The 16,810-nt window shown below is 43.4% G+C and overlaps 1 protein-coding gene across 2 annotated transcripts in view; it reads left to right on the forward strand.

The window, feature by feature from the left end:
* The first annotated feature begins 8,244 nt into the window (after nt 1–8,244).
* The window catches only part of DHX30 (DExH-box helicase 30), a 35,607-nt gene continuing 27,041 nt past the window's right edge, over nt 8,245–16,810 (forward strand). For both annotated transcript variants that reach the window (XM_069475624.1, XM_069475623.1), the window contains exons 1-3: nt 8,245–8,321; nt 10,197–10,290; nt 12,584–12,638. Coding sequence is in view for 1 of the 2 variants with exons in the window: in XM_069475623.1 (XP_069331724.1) it covers nt 12,611–12,638 (28 nt within the window). In the remaining variant the exon portion in view is untranslated. The remainder of the gene's footprint in view (nt 8,322–10,196; nt 10,291–12,583; nt 12,639–16,810) is intronic.

Here is a 16,810-nt window from a genome sequence, read left to right on the forward strand (position 1 = left end):
CATGAGCCACCATGCCTGGGTGGATTTATTGGCTTTTGAAAGTATGATATTAGTTTTGTGGTTATGCTGAATAAAAGAAATCTTATACAGATGCATCCTGATGTACTTACAGATGAAGGGGTGTGATTTGGTTTTTAAAATCTGTCCCGCTGGGCATTAGAGAATAGGGACCTACAGATGAAGCAAGATTGGCCTTCAGTTGATAACTGTTGAAGCTAGGTGATGGGCATGGGTGTTCATTATACATTATACTGTCAGGAATTATACAGATGCAGGTTTAGAATTTTACCCTATTTACAAGCTAAACTGTTAGTGAGCCTGTTATTATTTCACGGATGCTGGCAGAAGACACAAGATTTCTGGTTCAGAGACAAAAAACCTTAATCACAGCAAAAGGAGCAGCCAGCACTTCATGTTGGTTTGCAACAGTTTTCCATCCCCTAAATCCCCCAGGTGGGTGATACTTTAAAGGGTCCATATGGCTGCCTGCTTACACCGTGGCTTACATTACCAGAGAGGGACACTGAGTGTGGGAGATTCAGTTTTTAAAGCAAGTAGAAGCTAAGTCTGCTCTTAGTCCTGGAGGAGACAGTACTTTATCCCTCAAAGTTGCTTGCTGAAAACACAACTCTGAAAAATAGCGGAGGTAGGAGTAGCTAGGGCCTAGAACTTTTGATATACCCAACAAGAACTTGCAGGGATGCTCAGCGTCCATGAGAAATTGCCTCTCCTAACATACATGATCTCTTTATTTTGTGTTTGTTTGAAATTATTCCTAGCAGAATGTAAATTTTAAAAAGAAATGTCAATCTGAGTTTAATGTATTTAACAATGTTTACCCAGCTAGCACAGATGTGTTAATGGCTACCATTATAATCAAATCTCTTTCTCAGGAGCCCCACGTATTCCAAATGCTTCATTTTTATTAGTTTTATTATCATATAAGGATTACACATTTTTGGCCCCCCAAAATGCAAAAATATAGAAGAGTATAAAGTGAAAACTAAAGACCCTGCTCTAGCTGCCTTGTTAACAGTTGTAATACATTCTTTCAGAATATTCTAGACTTACATAAACATATGTATAAACACATGGCATTTAAAAAAATGCAGTTGAGATTACAAACATACTGGATATAGAAGTTGCCTTTGTTACTTAACATTTCCTGGATATTTTTCCATGTCTGCACAGTAGATCTAACTCATTCTTTATAATTGCTGCATACTATTTCATTAAATTGATGCTGCTATGGACTGAATTATATCCACCAAAATTCATATATTGAAACTCTAACCCCCAATGTGACTGTATTCAGAGATAGGTTATAAGGGTGGGGCTCTAATCAGACAAAACTGTGTCCTTCTAAGAAGGTGAAGAGACACCAGAGACCTCTCTCTGCGAGCAAAGAGGAAAGGCTATGTAAGGACACAGTGAAAATGCAGCTGTTGACAAACAAGGAAGAGATGCCTTGGCCGGGCGCGGTGGCTCACGCCTGTAATCCTAGCACTCTGGGAGGCCGAGGCGGGTGGATCGCTCAAGGTCAGGAGTTCGAGACCAGCCTAAGCAAGAGCGAGACCCCGTCTCTACTAAGAATAGAAAGAAATTATATGGACAACTAAAATATATATAGAAAAAATTAGCCGGGCATGGTGGCACATGCCTGTAGTCCCAGCTACTCGGGAGGCTGAGGCAGTAGGATCGCTTAAGCCCAGGAGTTTGAGGTTGCTGTGAGCTAGGCTGATGCCACGGCACTCACTCTAGCCAGGGCAACAAAGCAAGACTCTGTTTCAAAAAAAAAAAAAAGAGATGCCTCACCAGAAACCAACCTTCACAGCACCTTGATCTTTGACTTCTAGCCTCCAGAACTGTGAGAAAATAAATTTCTCTTGTTTAACCCACCCAGTCCGTAGTATTTTGTTATAGCAGCCTGAGCAGACTAATACAGATTAGATTTTATTTAATTCAATTAGTCCCCTAATAAGGGGTATGTAGGTTTTGTTTTTTTCTAACATTACAAATAATGCTGGAATGAATTTCCTTACACATTGAGGGGTATGGGTAGATAAATTCCTAGGAGTGTAGTGGCAAGATCATAGCTCACTGCAGCTTAGACTCCTAGCCTCAAGTGATCCATCTCAGCCTCCTCACTCCCTGGGATTCCAGGTGTGAGCCTCCATGCCCGGCACACTTACATCTTAAATCTGATAGATACTGCCAAACCACCCTCTAAAAAAAGGACTACCAATTTATAGTCCCCCGAATAGTGCATGAGCGCTTGTTTCCCTAAACTGGAGCCAGGGTCAAAGTGTTTACTCATTCAACATTTACTCAGTACTTACTTTTGAACAGTGCCAGGAACTATGCAAGGTGCTGAGGATACAGCGGTGAACAAAGGATTAAATCCCTGCCTTCATGGATCTTTCATTCTCAGGGGGAAATAGGTCATAAGAAGGAATGCAAAAATAAATACACAGCTGGTCTGGGAAGCTGTCAGAGATGACATTTGAGCAGAGACTTAGATGGAGAAAGAAAACAAATCTTACCAATACTTGAGGGAAGAAAGCTAAGATTGTTTCATAGTTTGAATTGTCTTTTAAAAATAAGCAAGGTTGTAATTTTACTCCAAGGTATATACCTAAAAGAATTGTAAACAGGTGTTCAAACAAAAACTTGTATGCAGTGTTCACAGCACTACTTCCAATAGCCGAAAGGTGGAACTAACCCAAATGCCCATCAACAGATGAATGGATAAACAAAATATGGTATATCAATAAAACGGAATATTATTCATAAAAAGGAATGAAGTACTGAAACATTCTATAACATGGATGAACCCTGAAAATATGTTAAAGAAGCCGGATATAAAAGGCCACATGCTGTATGATTCCATTTATATAAAATATCCAGAGTAGGTAAATCCATAGAAATGGAAAGCACATTAGTGGTCCACAGGGGTTGTTCAGAGGGAATGGCGAGTGACTGATTAATGAGTACATACAGAGTTTCCTTTTGGAGGTAATGAAAATGTTCTGGAACTAGATAATAATGGTTGCACATGTACATGTACCAAATGTCATTGAATTGTATACTTTAAAATGGTTAAAATAAGCCAAGTGCAGTAGTGTGTGCCTGTAATCCCAGTGACTCAGGAAGCCGAAGTGCGAGGATCACTTGAGCCCACGAGTTCAAGACCAGCCTGGGCAACATGGCAAGACCCTGTCTCTATAAAATAAATAAAATGGTTAAAATAGTGAATTTTATGTTACATGTATTTTGCCACAAAAAAGCACAGTAAAAGAAAAAAGGTTGAACTTCATGTATTCTTAAATTTAATGGCCATGTGTGATACATTTTTTGCTGCCTGTTCATGCCCAGTATCCATGTTTCTGTTGGATTGTAGATTTTAAAAAGTTAATCTATAAACTCTCCTTGCATATTAGGGAAATTAATTCCCCATTTTAAATAAAACATAAGAGTTTAAGGGGTTTTTCATAGTTATATAGAGATCCAAAATAGCACCATTTCATTCCAAGTGGAACTGTCTAGAGTAATGAAATTTCAGTTGTGAAATGACCTTAAAAGCCATGTGGTTCAACTTTGGTGGTATTGAAGAATCTCCTCACTCTACAGAATCGCTAGCAAGTGGTCCTTGTTGACTTCAAGAAAGCAGAGAAAGGGAGCATTTAACCTTTGGAACTCTACCAACTTTGAAGTACCTACAAAATTCCCTATAAAAATATTAAACATGAGGAAAAAAAGAAATGACACACTCAAATGGGGCAACTGAAGAGCATTTATTAATGGAACTATTTAGAGAAAGTGTGGGCAGGTTTAAAGGAATCCAGAAAAGGATGGTGAAATACCCTAGGTTTGTCAACAGTGGGGAGTCATGATCTCTTCTAAGCACTTGGAGAGTAGCTTGGAAGTGTAAGAGAGGTCCTAGATCCCACTCCTCAAGGCTTTAGACCCCATTACAGAAAATTAAGTACTTCTTCCAACCTATTTTCTGTGGCTTGATGGCCTTGGTTATGAATTCTACTTCAATATGTAAAAAAAAAAATTGGTTCTACCAACACTTCAACTCGAAGATATTGAAGAAAAATAACCTAAGTGGCCTGAGTCCACAGGACAAGAATCTGATGGAGAGAAACTATTGTCCAAGCACCCCTAGAAAACTTAGATGGCATTGGGAACACAAGTATAATGCCAAGAGACTAGTGTTTTAATTGGGGAAGACAGAGTAAAAAATTACTTGAAGTGCTACCACGTAGGGAAGAATGAACTGTTATAGGAGGTCAAAGTAGGTCCTTGAAGAATGAACAGGAAACTGTCAGAAGTTTCTAGAAAGAGATGTTAGCAAAAAATGAAGTCTAGGGACTGGAACCAGGAAGATAAGGCAGTGATAAGGGCATGACCAGGAAACAAGAGGTGAAATATACGGGAAAGAGAAAAGATAAATATTAACTGGCACTCACCTTAATAGAAAATGGATCATTTTATCAGCCTTCCCAGATATAACTTTTTTTTTTTTTTTTTTTTTTTTTTGTTGAGACAGAGTCTCACTTTGTTGCCCACGCTAGAGTGAGTGCCGTGGCGTCAGCTTAGCTCACAGCAACCTCAGACTCCTCGGCTTAAGCGATCCTCCTGTCTCAGCCTCCCGAGTAGCTGGGACTACAGGCATGCGCCACTATGCCCGGCTAATTTTTTCTATATAGATTTTTAGTTGTCCATATAATGTCTTTCCATTTTTAGTAGAGACGGGGTCTCGCTCAGGCTGGTCTCGAACTCCTGACCTTGAGCAATCCACCCGCCTCGGCCTCCCAGAGTGCTAGGATTACAGGCGTGAGCCACCGCGCCCGGCCTATAACTTTTCATTAAGAAAAGTACAAGGTTCAAGAATAAAGAAAAGGCCAAAAGGGTAGGAGGGAGAAAAAAAAAAAGAATAAAGAAAAGATCTTCAGAGAGAAAACTAAAAACCTAAATATGCAACAACGAAAAGTACTTAGAGTGCTCTACTTAAGCCTCTTTTGTCCCCTTAATTTTTTTTTTATTGTGATAAGATACCTTTTTTTTTGAGACTGGGTCTTGGTCTGTCACCTGGCTGCAGCGGCACAATCACAGTTTACTGCATCCTCAAACTCCTGGACTGAAGGGATCTTCCTGCCTCAGCCTACTGAGTAGCTAGGACTACAGGTGTGCACCAACACATCCTGCTAATTTTTTTTTTTTTTTATTTTTTATTTATTTATTTTTTTTTGAGACAGAGTCTCACTCTGTTGCCCAGGCTAGAGTGAGTGCCGTGGCGTCAGCCTAGCTCACAGCAACCTCAAACTCCTGAACTCAAGCGATCCTCCTGTCTCAGCCTCCCGAGTAGCTGGGACTACAGGCATGCACCACCATGCCCGGCTAATTTTTTCTATATATATTTTTAGCTGTCCATATAATTTCTTTCTATTTTTAGTAGAGATGGGGTCTCGCTCTTGCTCAGGCTGGTCTTGAACTCCTGAGCTCAAACGATCCGCCCACCTCGGCCTCCCAGAGTGCTAGGATTACAGGCGTGAGCCACCGCGCCCGGCCTCCTGCTAATTTTTAATTTTTTGTAGAGATGGAGTCTCACTATGTTGCCCAGGCTGGTCTGAAACTCTTGGCCTCAAGTGATCACCTTGGCCTCCCAAAGTGCTGGGATTACAGGCATGAGCCACTGCACCCAGCCTAAAATTTACCCTCCTAACCAACTTGACAACACTTCTTTTCTGACTTATTGATAGTAGCCATCCTAATGAGTGTGAAGTGGTATCTCATTGTAGTTCTGATTTGCATTTGCCTAATGATTGGTGAGCATCTTTTCATGTGTTTTTTGGCCATTTGTATACCTTCATTGGAGAAATGTCTATTCAGTCTACCCCCATCCCCATTTGAGCCTCTTTTGCAGTGCCTCCTTTAGGTCTTAAGACATATTTGCAAACTTTTCTTATCCTTTCTACCAGACTGTAACTTTCTTTGGAACAGGGACCACCACGTCTTTACCATTTCTTTTCCAACAGCATTTCAAACATAATCTGAATGAAGCTGAATCCATCTTCTCCAACTCCTGTCTCCCTTCATTATATTAATAGCACATAATCCTTTCAGTCACTATGGTACGGATCTCAAAGTTACCTCTCTATACACCTGTAGCCAGGGCTCAGCCTGCTGCCCCACAATCACCCCCTCATTCCTTTCTTGCCTTTTTCACTGCTGAGCACAGCTGAATCCATTATTATCTCTCCTAGGATCTAATTAATATCCTAACTTCTATTTTTACAGTTAATGCTACTTTTACACTTTCAGAATAACCTCCCTAAAAGACAATATTCTACTCTCCTACTAAGAATTACAAAAATGTCTTACAAAAAATAATGTCTTACAAATAGAATCAAAATACTTTAGCGTGGCATTCCCAACTCTTTTTCTGTTCTACTTCCTTTTTTTTTTTTTTTTTTCTGTTCTACTTCTTGTAAAGCCTGCACACATATCCAACCCCCTGGTCACAGTGAACTACTGTATATTATTGGGATTTACTCCTTGTTCCACCTGGATGTCTTGCTTTTTTTTTTTTTTTTTTTTTTTTTTTGAGACAGAGTCTCACTCTGTTGCCCTGGCTAGAGTGAGTGCGGTGGCGTCAGCCTAGCTCACAGCAACCTCAAACTCCTGGGCTTAAGCAATCCTACTGCCTCAGCCTCCCGAGTAGCTGGGACTACAGGCATGCGCCACCATGCCCGGCTAATTTTTTTTTTCTATATATATTTTAGTTGGCCAGCTAATTTCTTTCTATTTTTAGTAGAGACGGGGTCTCGCTCTTGCTGGTCTCGAACTCCTGACCTCCAGCGATCCACCCACCTCGGCCTCCCAGAGTGCTAGGATTACAGGCGTGAGCCACCGCGTGGATGTCTTGTTGATGTGGTTCTTTCTCCTTGATTTTGCCATTCAGGAGTAACCATTCCTTTCTCTGAACCTTGTAACACTTTATACCTCTTCTCCAGCATGGATCACACTTCATTTGCTTCACACAAAGTTTTGTCATCTGCTCTACTAGACTCTAAGTCCCTTGAGGGCAGGGTCTTTGTAATCTCCACACCTGCTTAGCAACTGACATATGGTGCACTCAAATATCCCTGCAGGGCTCTCTACATTCCCCACACAACATAGCTCCAAGCAAGCCCTGTTCAGAAGATGTAACAATTATTTGAATGAATAAATGATTTCCCACCCTCACTCCCCAGCCTTCTGTTCAACGTAAAAAGAAAATAAACACACGTTGAATTTAATTGTTTGGACACAAAAATGACAGGATATGGCACTAATTCTCATATGTCCTCAAAGGCCACATCTTAAAAGTATATTCTATGTCTTTCCAGCTGCAAAATCCTGACTTAGCGTCAGTACTACACCACTGAGTTCTCTTCTTCTGAAGTTGGATTCCACTGAATCCATACTGGAGGCTAATCTAGAGGACTACAGTACATAATTAGGACAATCCCCTTTCTCACTCCCAAGAAGTGATGTGCCCAGCAACTCTGACTTGCAGTCTCCCCAAGATCAGCAAGTGCCACCTTGTCCTTTTCCTAGCGTTGTGCAGTTTACAACGCACCAACACGTTGATTTCATCCTCCCAACAATCTTGTGAGGCAAAAATGCTCACCTCCCTAAAAAGAAGAGCTCAGAGATGGAGAAGAGAAGCGTGGCAACAAGCTGTGGCGGGCAAGGAGGGTGGAATCCTGGAGCCCGGGCTGGAAATCGCTCCCCGCTCAGCCCTAGCCCGGCCTGTTTACTCACACCGGCAAGTGCCGGCGGGCGCGAAGAGGACACTGAGGCCCTCCCGCTCTCACACTGTCGCACGCTAAGTAGCAGTGAAAGGGGCGGCAGTGTGATGCCCGCCCCACCGACCCGACCTGCTACCTCCACGACCCTAGAAGTGCCCGCGCACGCCCGCTCCCCTCGCTACTCCGCCGGAAGTCCCGCCTGCGCCGGCCGCCGCCGCGCCCCATTGGGCCGGGTGCCCGGTCTCGCCGCAGGTTGGCCGCCCCGGGCGTGAGCCCTGGGCGGCCGCTGAGAGCCCCGGGTGGGTGTCGGATCGAGACCCGCTGGACGCGCGGGGTTGGGCGCCGGAGGCGGGTCAGTGGCGCGGGACTGGGAGCGCTGGGGCAGGCGACGGGACTTCCGCCACGGGACCCGGAAGGGGCCGCGCCGTCGCTGGTGGGAGTTGTAGTCCAGCCGTGGATGGGGGGGGCCCGCGGCTCATGCGCGGTGCACCGAGGCTTGTTTCACATCTGTAACAACAGGTGAATTGGGCTTTTTATTCTCCCCTTTCGTGCCCCCTTGAGGAGCCTGGTGCGGCCGGGGGTGGTCGGCGCGAGGAGGGGACCCGGGTCTGACTGCCGGCCTGGCGGAGAGTGGGGCGGAGAAGCCGGCGGGCCCAAGGAGCAGGCCGGGCATCCTAGGCCTGCCCGGGAAGCCGGCCCGGCCGAGCCTTGGGCAGCCAGGCCTCGGCCTGCCGTTGCCATGGAGCCGGGGCGGGGGCGGGGGCCAGACCGGTCCGCCAGGGCGGGCCTCGCAGCCAAGGACTCTGCGGAGGCAGAGGCCGCTTTATTGGCGAAACGACGCCTTCGCCTCAGGGGATGCTCCGTTTCTCCAAGGCAGGGCCTGGAGGAAGACCCCGGAGTGCCCGAAGACCTTTGTCTGCCCCTCCTCCCCTCCGTGCTCCCTGGACCGTTCGTCCATAGGGAGGCCTGATGCATTCTGGCCCCCCTAGTTTGCCCCCTTTTGCACCGACCTTGTCACTGGGGGAGGCCAAAGGGTGAGGTGTTCTTTGTTTGCTGGTGGTAACTTGCCCCATTTAGCAGGGGAAGACCAAATGCATGTTGGGTCCTTTGTTTGCAGTGAACTGGAGTCCCAGGGGTCCTCAGAACCCCCAAGCCAGGAGCATGGCGTCAGCATGGTATCTAGCTAGTCGTCGTGTAGCAACACTGGTCACTTGAATTGCGATTTTGCAAGCCAGAGGCTGTCCCACTTTACAACCCCAATCTATGGGGGCTTGCCATACACTGTGCAGGTAGACTGCAGACGCCAGTTGCAGGCTTTCAACCTGTTTTTGGTTGCAACTTACTGGCCAGAGTGAAATGATACCTTATCTGATGGTTTCCTTTGCAGTTTCGTGTAAGGCAATGACCCCACGGTCATTGTGCATGGGTCTTGACTACATTTTGTAATTTACCCTTAAATCTTGGAGTTTTGGAGTTTCTAGGAGGATGGACTCTTTCTGATACGTATATAAAACAGCGCTCTTTACATGTGTCGCTGTTTAATGTGCAAAAACTACATCTTTGCTGCATTTTCTACCTGTGTAGGATGTCCCTTTATCCCCAAAAGATAGTTACTCTCTAAGTGTTTTAACTTTTGTAGCTATAGTCCAAAATTTTATCAGCTATTGGACCCTTTTTTGCCCCTTTCAGCCTTTGAAGATGTCATTATAAAATGTTATCTCAAGGAATGAACCGTGGTACATTTAGGCAACAGCATGATATCCTGGAAATAAGAAATGTAGTGCAGTAAAGAGTGGAAAGCTTTGGAGTCAGAATACTTAAATGCAGATTGCCATTCCGCCCTGAGGCACCTATGGGATTTTAGGCAAGTTGTGTAACTTTCTGTACTTCAATTTCCTTCTCTGGGAAAGGTGATTCCTACCTCACTGGGTAGTTGCATGGATTAAATGGGATAAAGTCTATGGAAGTACTTTGTAAACTGTAAAAACAGTATTCAACATTGAATTATTGTTATTTTCCCAATCTGGAAGAGTGGTATAGTTTATCTACCTTAAATAGATTTATATTATAGTCATTATGGGATTAGAAGTCAAAACTGAAGTAGATTTTGCTCTACTGGAAAAAATGCTTTTCAGGTCTACATACCCTTCTTTGCCTTGACATCTCCTTCTTGGTATCTTACAGGTGCCGGTGTAGGACAGCTCACAATTTGGTGGGTCTAGAATGGGTCATGGCAGGTCCTGAAGTGAGGCCATTGTGTCCAGTGTGTGTGTTTCATGCCACTAACAAAACTTGTCCTTGTTGTTAGAGTTAGTAAATGAATTTCAATGATTGGAGCAACTTTCTTTCCCTGAGGGGGTCTCCACTCTAGTGACCCAGAATTGTACTTCCCAGGAGGGGCCCAGCCTCGTGATGAGGAATAGCAAGGAGAGAATTCAGCTCCAGTTCAAAAGCATACAAAATCTGAGACTGTCACTGCTTTTATAAGGTAAGTTGATTTAGCCGTGTACGCGGAGCATGGATCTCATGCTCAGGCACACTGTAAACAAGAAGCATGCGTTAAATCCATTTATGACTGTCTTGGAAGAGGGGTATCATTTTTAATTAGTCTTTGTGGAATCTCTCCATCCTGGTGGAGACTCTACCCAGAGTGACTCTACCCAGAGTTAAGTTATGTTTCATTATGTAAGAAATCTTGACATAATAGAATTTTACTTATCTGTAAATTATTTAAGAAAGACACTAAACCACAAAGGTTTTTGACGTTACTGCCTTACAAGGAAGACAGCTTTTTCTGGATCTCTATGACGTGTTCTAGAGCTCTGTAAAATATCTCTAAAAGATCCTACCTTGAATCTCATTCTACGTTTTTTAGACTATTACAGGAGAAGAATAGTATGTGAGCCTAGATTAGCATGGATCAGGGACTTTTTCTTTGAGACAGAGTCTTGTTCTGTTACCAGGCTAGAGTGCCATGTTATCAGCCTAGCTTATAGCAACCTCAAACTCCTTGGCTCAAGCGATCCTCCTGCCTGAGCCTCCAGAGTAGCTGGGACTACAGGTGCATGCCACCACTCCTGGCTAAGTTTTTCTATTTTTAGTAGAGACGGGGTCTCACTCTTGCCCAGGCTGGTGTCGAACTCCTGACCTCAAGCGATCCTCCCGCCTTGGCCTCCCAGAGTGCTAGGATTATAGGCATGAGCCACCGCACCCCGGCCTAGATCAGAGTTGTTTTGTTTTTTTTTTTGAGGCAGAGTCTTACTCTGTTGCCCGGGCTAGAGTGCCGTGGCATCAGCCTAGCTCACAGGAACCTCAAACTCCTGGGCTCGAGCAATCCTCCTGTCTCAGCCTCCCGAGTAGCTGGGACTACAGGCATGCGCCACCATGCCTGGCTAATTTTTTCTATATGTATTTTTAGTTGTCCATATAATTTCTTTCTAATTTTAGTAGAGATGGGGTCTCGCTCTTGCTCAGGCTGGTCTCGAACTCCTGAGCTCAAACAATCCTCCCGCCTCGGCTTCCCAGAGTGCTAGGATTACAGGCATGAGCCACCGTGCCCAGCCCTAGGTCAGAGTTTTTTTAAAAGCAAAATCAAGAGTCCATTTACAAGCAAATTAACTTATAATATCTTAGCAATAAAGTATTGTTTATTATAATCTCTTAAGATGTTTTAGATTTTATCATATTTAGGTTTTCTTTAAGTTAGAATCCCAAATTGCACCCTTTTTATTTTAATTTGTATAGAAGGACTCTATAGAATATAACTTCTTAAAGTAAATTGTGCCATTTTTGGTATTGTATTGAAGTTTTCTCTCTGAGCTACCATATCCTATCTGGCTTCCCTTGGGGAAAGGGATTAGGGCAGACCTGCTGTGGACCTGAAAGCTTGGCCCCAGGTCAGCCCTCCACCCCTGACTTCCCCACGGTTTGAGAATGAGAGGGAACAGCAGTCAGGAGCAGGAGGCCTCAGTAGACTCCAAGTAATGTTGGACATTATCCTGATTTGCTAAAACGCTGTGTATATGTTTTTAAACTAAAGCTAGTTAAGGTTGCTGCACCTAATCCAGGAGTACTGTGTTATTAAAAACTGTAAGGCTGAGTTTGAACATTTTTTTAAAACAAAATTGTTAAACCTGAGGTGTTCTTTTTTTTTGGTTATCTCTAAATATATTCCTCAATTAAATGTACTAATAAGGAAAGTGCACCAAAATGTTTGGCCAGTAGTTGTACTTTAATATTCGTTATTTCATAGAGACTCTGCTTTGAAAAGCTTTTTATTCTGAATCATTCTACAGTTACTCTTTGATACTGTCAGTCCAATCTCATTCCTAGGGGCTTGACTAGGTTTTGTGAAAACCCAGTAAGCCAATTTGTCCAGAAGGCAGTTATCGGTCCTATTTTTTGATGCTACGTGAGAGAAGAGGCTGATGTAGAATTTGGTTTCTTCCTGGAAGTTTCAAGGAAATCTGCGAGTATTATGATGAGGTAGAACTATGTGTCTCACGATGAAATGCATACTCTTCTGTTTAATAGGACTCAGGGAGTTTTAGGACAGAGAAAAGAACAAAGCTCAATTAGGAAGAAGCAAAGACATGTAATTATGTTACAGTGGAGCTGGCCTTCCCATCCTTAAGACTGGGGAGCAGCAGTTGGGGCTCAATAGTGGAAAGCTTCATTTTTCTTTTCTTATGGACGGCAGTCTTCTGTTTTATTGAAGCCTTCTTTGTGGGTCCCTGGATGAGGAATATTAACCATTGCCTCTCCATCCTCCTTCTTTTCAGGATTCCAGCTTTCCTTCCTGGCCAGAAATGTTCAGCCTGGACTCATTCAGAAAAGGTAAGAGGATAACTGTGCTTGAGACCTTATACCGTTTCTCCCTGTGATGGGCAGCTATGAAGGTTGTGAAAATCCTTCACCAATGTATAGTCCTACGACCTTTCTTTGGATGATTTTCCAAAGTCCTTTCCTGTCCTTCCTCTTGCATGGTAACCCGTACCACCCCTTTCCCTGACCATTGTGTACATTTGCCACCCTCCCCACAATGCCCTCTTCCATGTACTCACTGCTTATTGAAATCCTATCTATCTAGGCTAGTGTTTGTGTTACACTATCTCTTCCTTTCCTAATTCTGTCAACTAAATGCAATCTTTCTCCAACTTTCCTTAGTGCAATGTCTGTACTTTCTTGTGCTTAGTCTATTCTGAATTAATCTTTGCATCACCAGATTGGAAACTCCCTACAGCTAAGGCGTGTTGTGCTCTTTTATCATGCCTAGTACCTGGCATAGCATTTTGCACATGGTAAGCCTCAGTAAACACTAGTAGAAGTGGATTGACTCATTGTTGTATTAGTGGTCATTAGAAACTCTGGCAAGTCTTGAAATTAGTGCTCTATAGCAGATGGGTTGAGGAGGTTGCATAAGCAATGGCAGAATTGAGCTGTGTTAGGCCTATAGGGCAAAGTTCAAGGTCTGCTTGCTGGGAGTGAATGGCTGGGGAGGACTTCAGGGCCAGATCTTGAGGGCTTCATATGTCTTAGAAACATGGCTTTTCTCCTTCAAGGGAATGAAGAGTAAAAGGCTTATAGCGTGTGTTGAAGCTGATATGTTCCTATCTGAGCATATTTTATAAATAAATGCAAACCATAACAGAACTTCCATAACTGCTGATTAAATAGATCTTCCCAATTGTGTCTCCTCTCCAAGTTATGTTTCTAGAGACCTGGGAAACCATGGCCAAGCGGTGCCCTGTGTAACCCACTGAATGGGGCCAGAAGGAGGGCTGGATATACCAGGGCTCAGGGCAACCTCTTCCTGCCTTCTTGTTTGTCTCCAGCCACACCATCTGTTTTCATATTGCATGGAAAAATTAATTCCTATTTTCTGGTTTTTTTTTTTTTTTTTGGCTAACTGTATCTAGGAAGGGAAAAATTGAGTGTGGACGGCACATTTTTTTGAGCTGAAAATTAAGTATCACTTAATTGCTTTGTGTTTACTTACTAAGCAGTGGGTTTTGTTGTCTACTTACTTGGAAAAGATGGATGAAAATAGGTTTTTTCATGGTGGCAGTGTCTCTGAATTAACAGTACTGATTTTATAAAAAGATGGAAACCCCATTATAATCATGGTCCTCCTTTTTCCTACATTATTTAACTCTCTGACATGATAGGGAGATGTTCCAGGTGAGAGAATATTGGGGAAAATCTCCTTTACAGTTTTGTGGGAATCAGTATAGCCTTACTGAGCAGAGCAGAGGCTCTGGACCCAGATCCCTGGTTCACATCACAGCTCTGTCCCTCACTGCCCAGGAAGGCTTGGGCAGGTGACCAAGCCTCTCTGTGCCCCATTTCCTCGTGATGTAAGTGGGCCAAATCATAGTACCTGTCTCATAGGGTTGATCCAAGGATCAGATGAGCTAATACATATAAAGAGCTTACAACAGGGCCTGACCCCTTGTAAACTCAAAATCCATGTTATCGTTAAGTAGCTTCAGGACATAATACAGTCTGATTTTGGACCTTGCTTTCTGCACAGGTAATTTATTATGTACTTACTACGACCATTTTATGCTTAAAGATCTTAGGGTCAACCATTGATTCAGAAAGAGTTACTGCCTTGAATGTTTTTTTCCAGGTAAACCTACCTTTTTTTTTTTTTTTGAGCTAGGGTCTTGCTTTGTTGCCCATGCTGGAGTGCAGTGGCATCATCATAGCTCACTGCAACCTCAACTCCTGGGCTCAAGTGATCCTCCTGCCTTAGCCTCCATAGTAGCTGGGACTACAGGCACATGCTACCATGCCCAGTTAATTTTTCTACTTTTTGTAGAGATGGGGTCTTGTTCTTGCTCAGCCTGGCAAATCTGTCTTTTCATGGTTTCCTGACTATAAGGCTAAATGTCCTCTCCTGTCTTCTGAATGCTGGGAGCACTTGTGGTTTGTATCATTACCTTGGCAATTGGTTATGTGTGGTCTTGTGACACCTTTATTGTCACACTTTCATTGTTGTATAGGGCTGTTCTTTATCTCTTTTGGAGTTTTCTCTTTACATATTTCTTTGTTCCTCATGATGACATTATGAGCTCCCTAGGATGTTATGAACCTTGAGAGGAAATGTAAAGTGGTGTTGGTTGGTGGTATGAAGCTCGGGGCTCCTTAGTCAGGCTGGCTGGGGTTTGAATCTGGTTCTCACTAACACTAGCAAGGTGTTAACTTACCTGATCCTGTTTCCTACCCCTCTCTTCAGGGGTATAGTGAAGATATTAGAGATGATCTAGGAAGAACACCTGGCTGTGGTCTGTGCCTAGCCCTTAGCTTTGAGCATAGTATGCCCATGATAAATGTGAATAGGAGGATCTCTTTGAGGTGCAGCCCTGTAGCCAGTGTTTTACTGAAGAGCTATAGTCTGGCCTCAGCATGCAGTTTGCTGTGAGGCTACATGATTGAGCACCTGCTGTGTAGGAGACACTAAGACAGTTATATTTCAGAGATGTTTTCTGGTACTCAGGAGCTTATAGTCTCATTGGCATGGGCCATTTGATGGTTCTGTTGGAAATAGATATAGTAATTCCATGCAGCATTGTGGATGGTGGCCCACTGGGTCTTGTGGCTGGCTACCATCTTTCCTATTATGTAATTCAGCAGAGCTACCGGCATCTCCCATTTAGAATGCTCATGTGCCTGGTAAGTTACCTGTTACTGCCCTTGCCAGCATCTTAACACAGATGTCTGGTCTCTCAGCTGTAATGCCATCAGAATCAGGCCACAGAGAGCAAGCAGAGTGTTTTATAGTCAGCATGAAACTTTGAAAAACACTGAATCAACAGCAAGACTGTGCATTTTTCCTCCAGCTACATGGTCAGAAGAGGGCTTAGTGATATTGTGGGATTGTAACAACTTTCCTCTAATTGCTGAAAATGCTTAATGAGATAATAAATAATCATCAAATCATTTATTCTTTTTTTTTTGGGAGACAGGGTCTCACTCTGTTGCTCTGGCTAGTAGAATGCAGTGGGGCCATCATAGCTCACTACAACTGCAAACTCCTGGGCTCAAGTGATTCTTCTGCCTCAGCCACCCAAGTAGCTGGGAGTACAGGCACGTACCACCATTCCTGGCTAATTTTTTAAAATTTTGTAGAGATACAGCCTTGCTATATTGCTCAGGCTGGTCTCAAACTCCTGGCTTTTTAAGCGACTTTCAGCCTTGGCCTCCCAAAGTACTAGGATTACAGGTGTGAGCCACTGCACCCAACTTTTCTTTTTTTCCCCCAATCCAGCATCCCTGGATATGAATGAGAACCTTCCTCAAACAGGATTGGAGAGGTCAAGCTGGTCATTTCCAACCTTAGCTTCAAGGTAGAACTAGAATTAGTTTCAAAATAAATCTTGATCCTAGGCACTTAGTTCTAGAAGATCCTACAAGTACTTCTGCTGTAACACTATATGTTTTCTGTAAAATCACACACCTATTATATTATTAATATAAGAGGGCTTCTGGGAAAAATTAGGGCAATGCAACTGCAACTTTTATGACCAGAATATGCCAAAACCATAATTGGAGTCTGGGAAGATGCTTTGGACCACCTAGGCAGGCAGCTCAGTATGATGCTAAAAATGTGTAATGAGCATTCTAATGAGAACAGAGCTGGCAGTTGCTGCAATGCAGGTGGAGGTGAAGCTCTGAGCCAGCAGGGTGAAGGAGTGTGTGCAGCTGGGAGTGTGGGGGAGAAGGATCTGAGTGCAGGTGCTTGCTTTTTCTCCCCAACGTTTTTTTTTCAACGTTTTATTATGAAAATTTTCTTAAAGAAATTGTAAACACCCATGTATCTACCACCTGATTCTCTATAGCACTCAATTTTAATTAAAAAATATATAGCTGAAAGAGCTTTTTCTTTTCCTGTTGAAGATTATAATTCTGCCCCTGCTTTTTTTTTTTTTTTTTTTTTGAAACAGAGTCTCACTCTGTTGCCTGGGCTAGAGTGCCGTGGCGTCAGCCTAGCTCACAGCAACCTC

The sequence above is a fragment of the Eulemur rufifrons genome, chromosome 7 (genome assembly GCF_041146395.1).
Source record: "Eulemur rufifrons isolate Redbay chromosome 7, OSU_ERuf_1, whole genome shotgun sequence".
Classification (NCBI taxonomy): domain Eukaryota; kingdom Metazoa; phylum Chordata; class Mammalia; order Primates; family Lemuridae; genus Eulemur; species Eulemur rufifrons.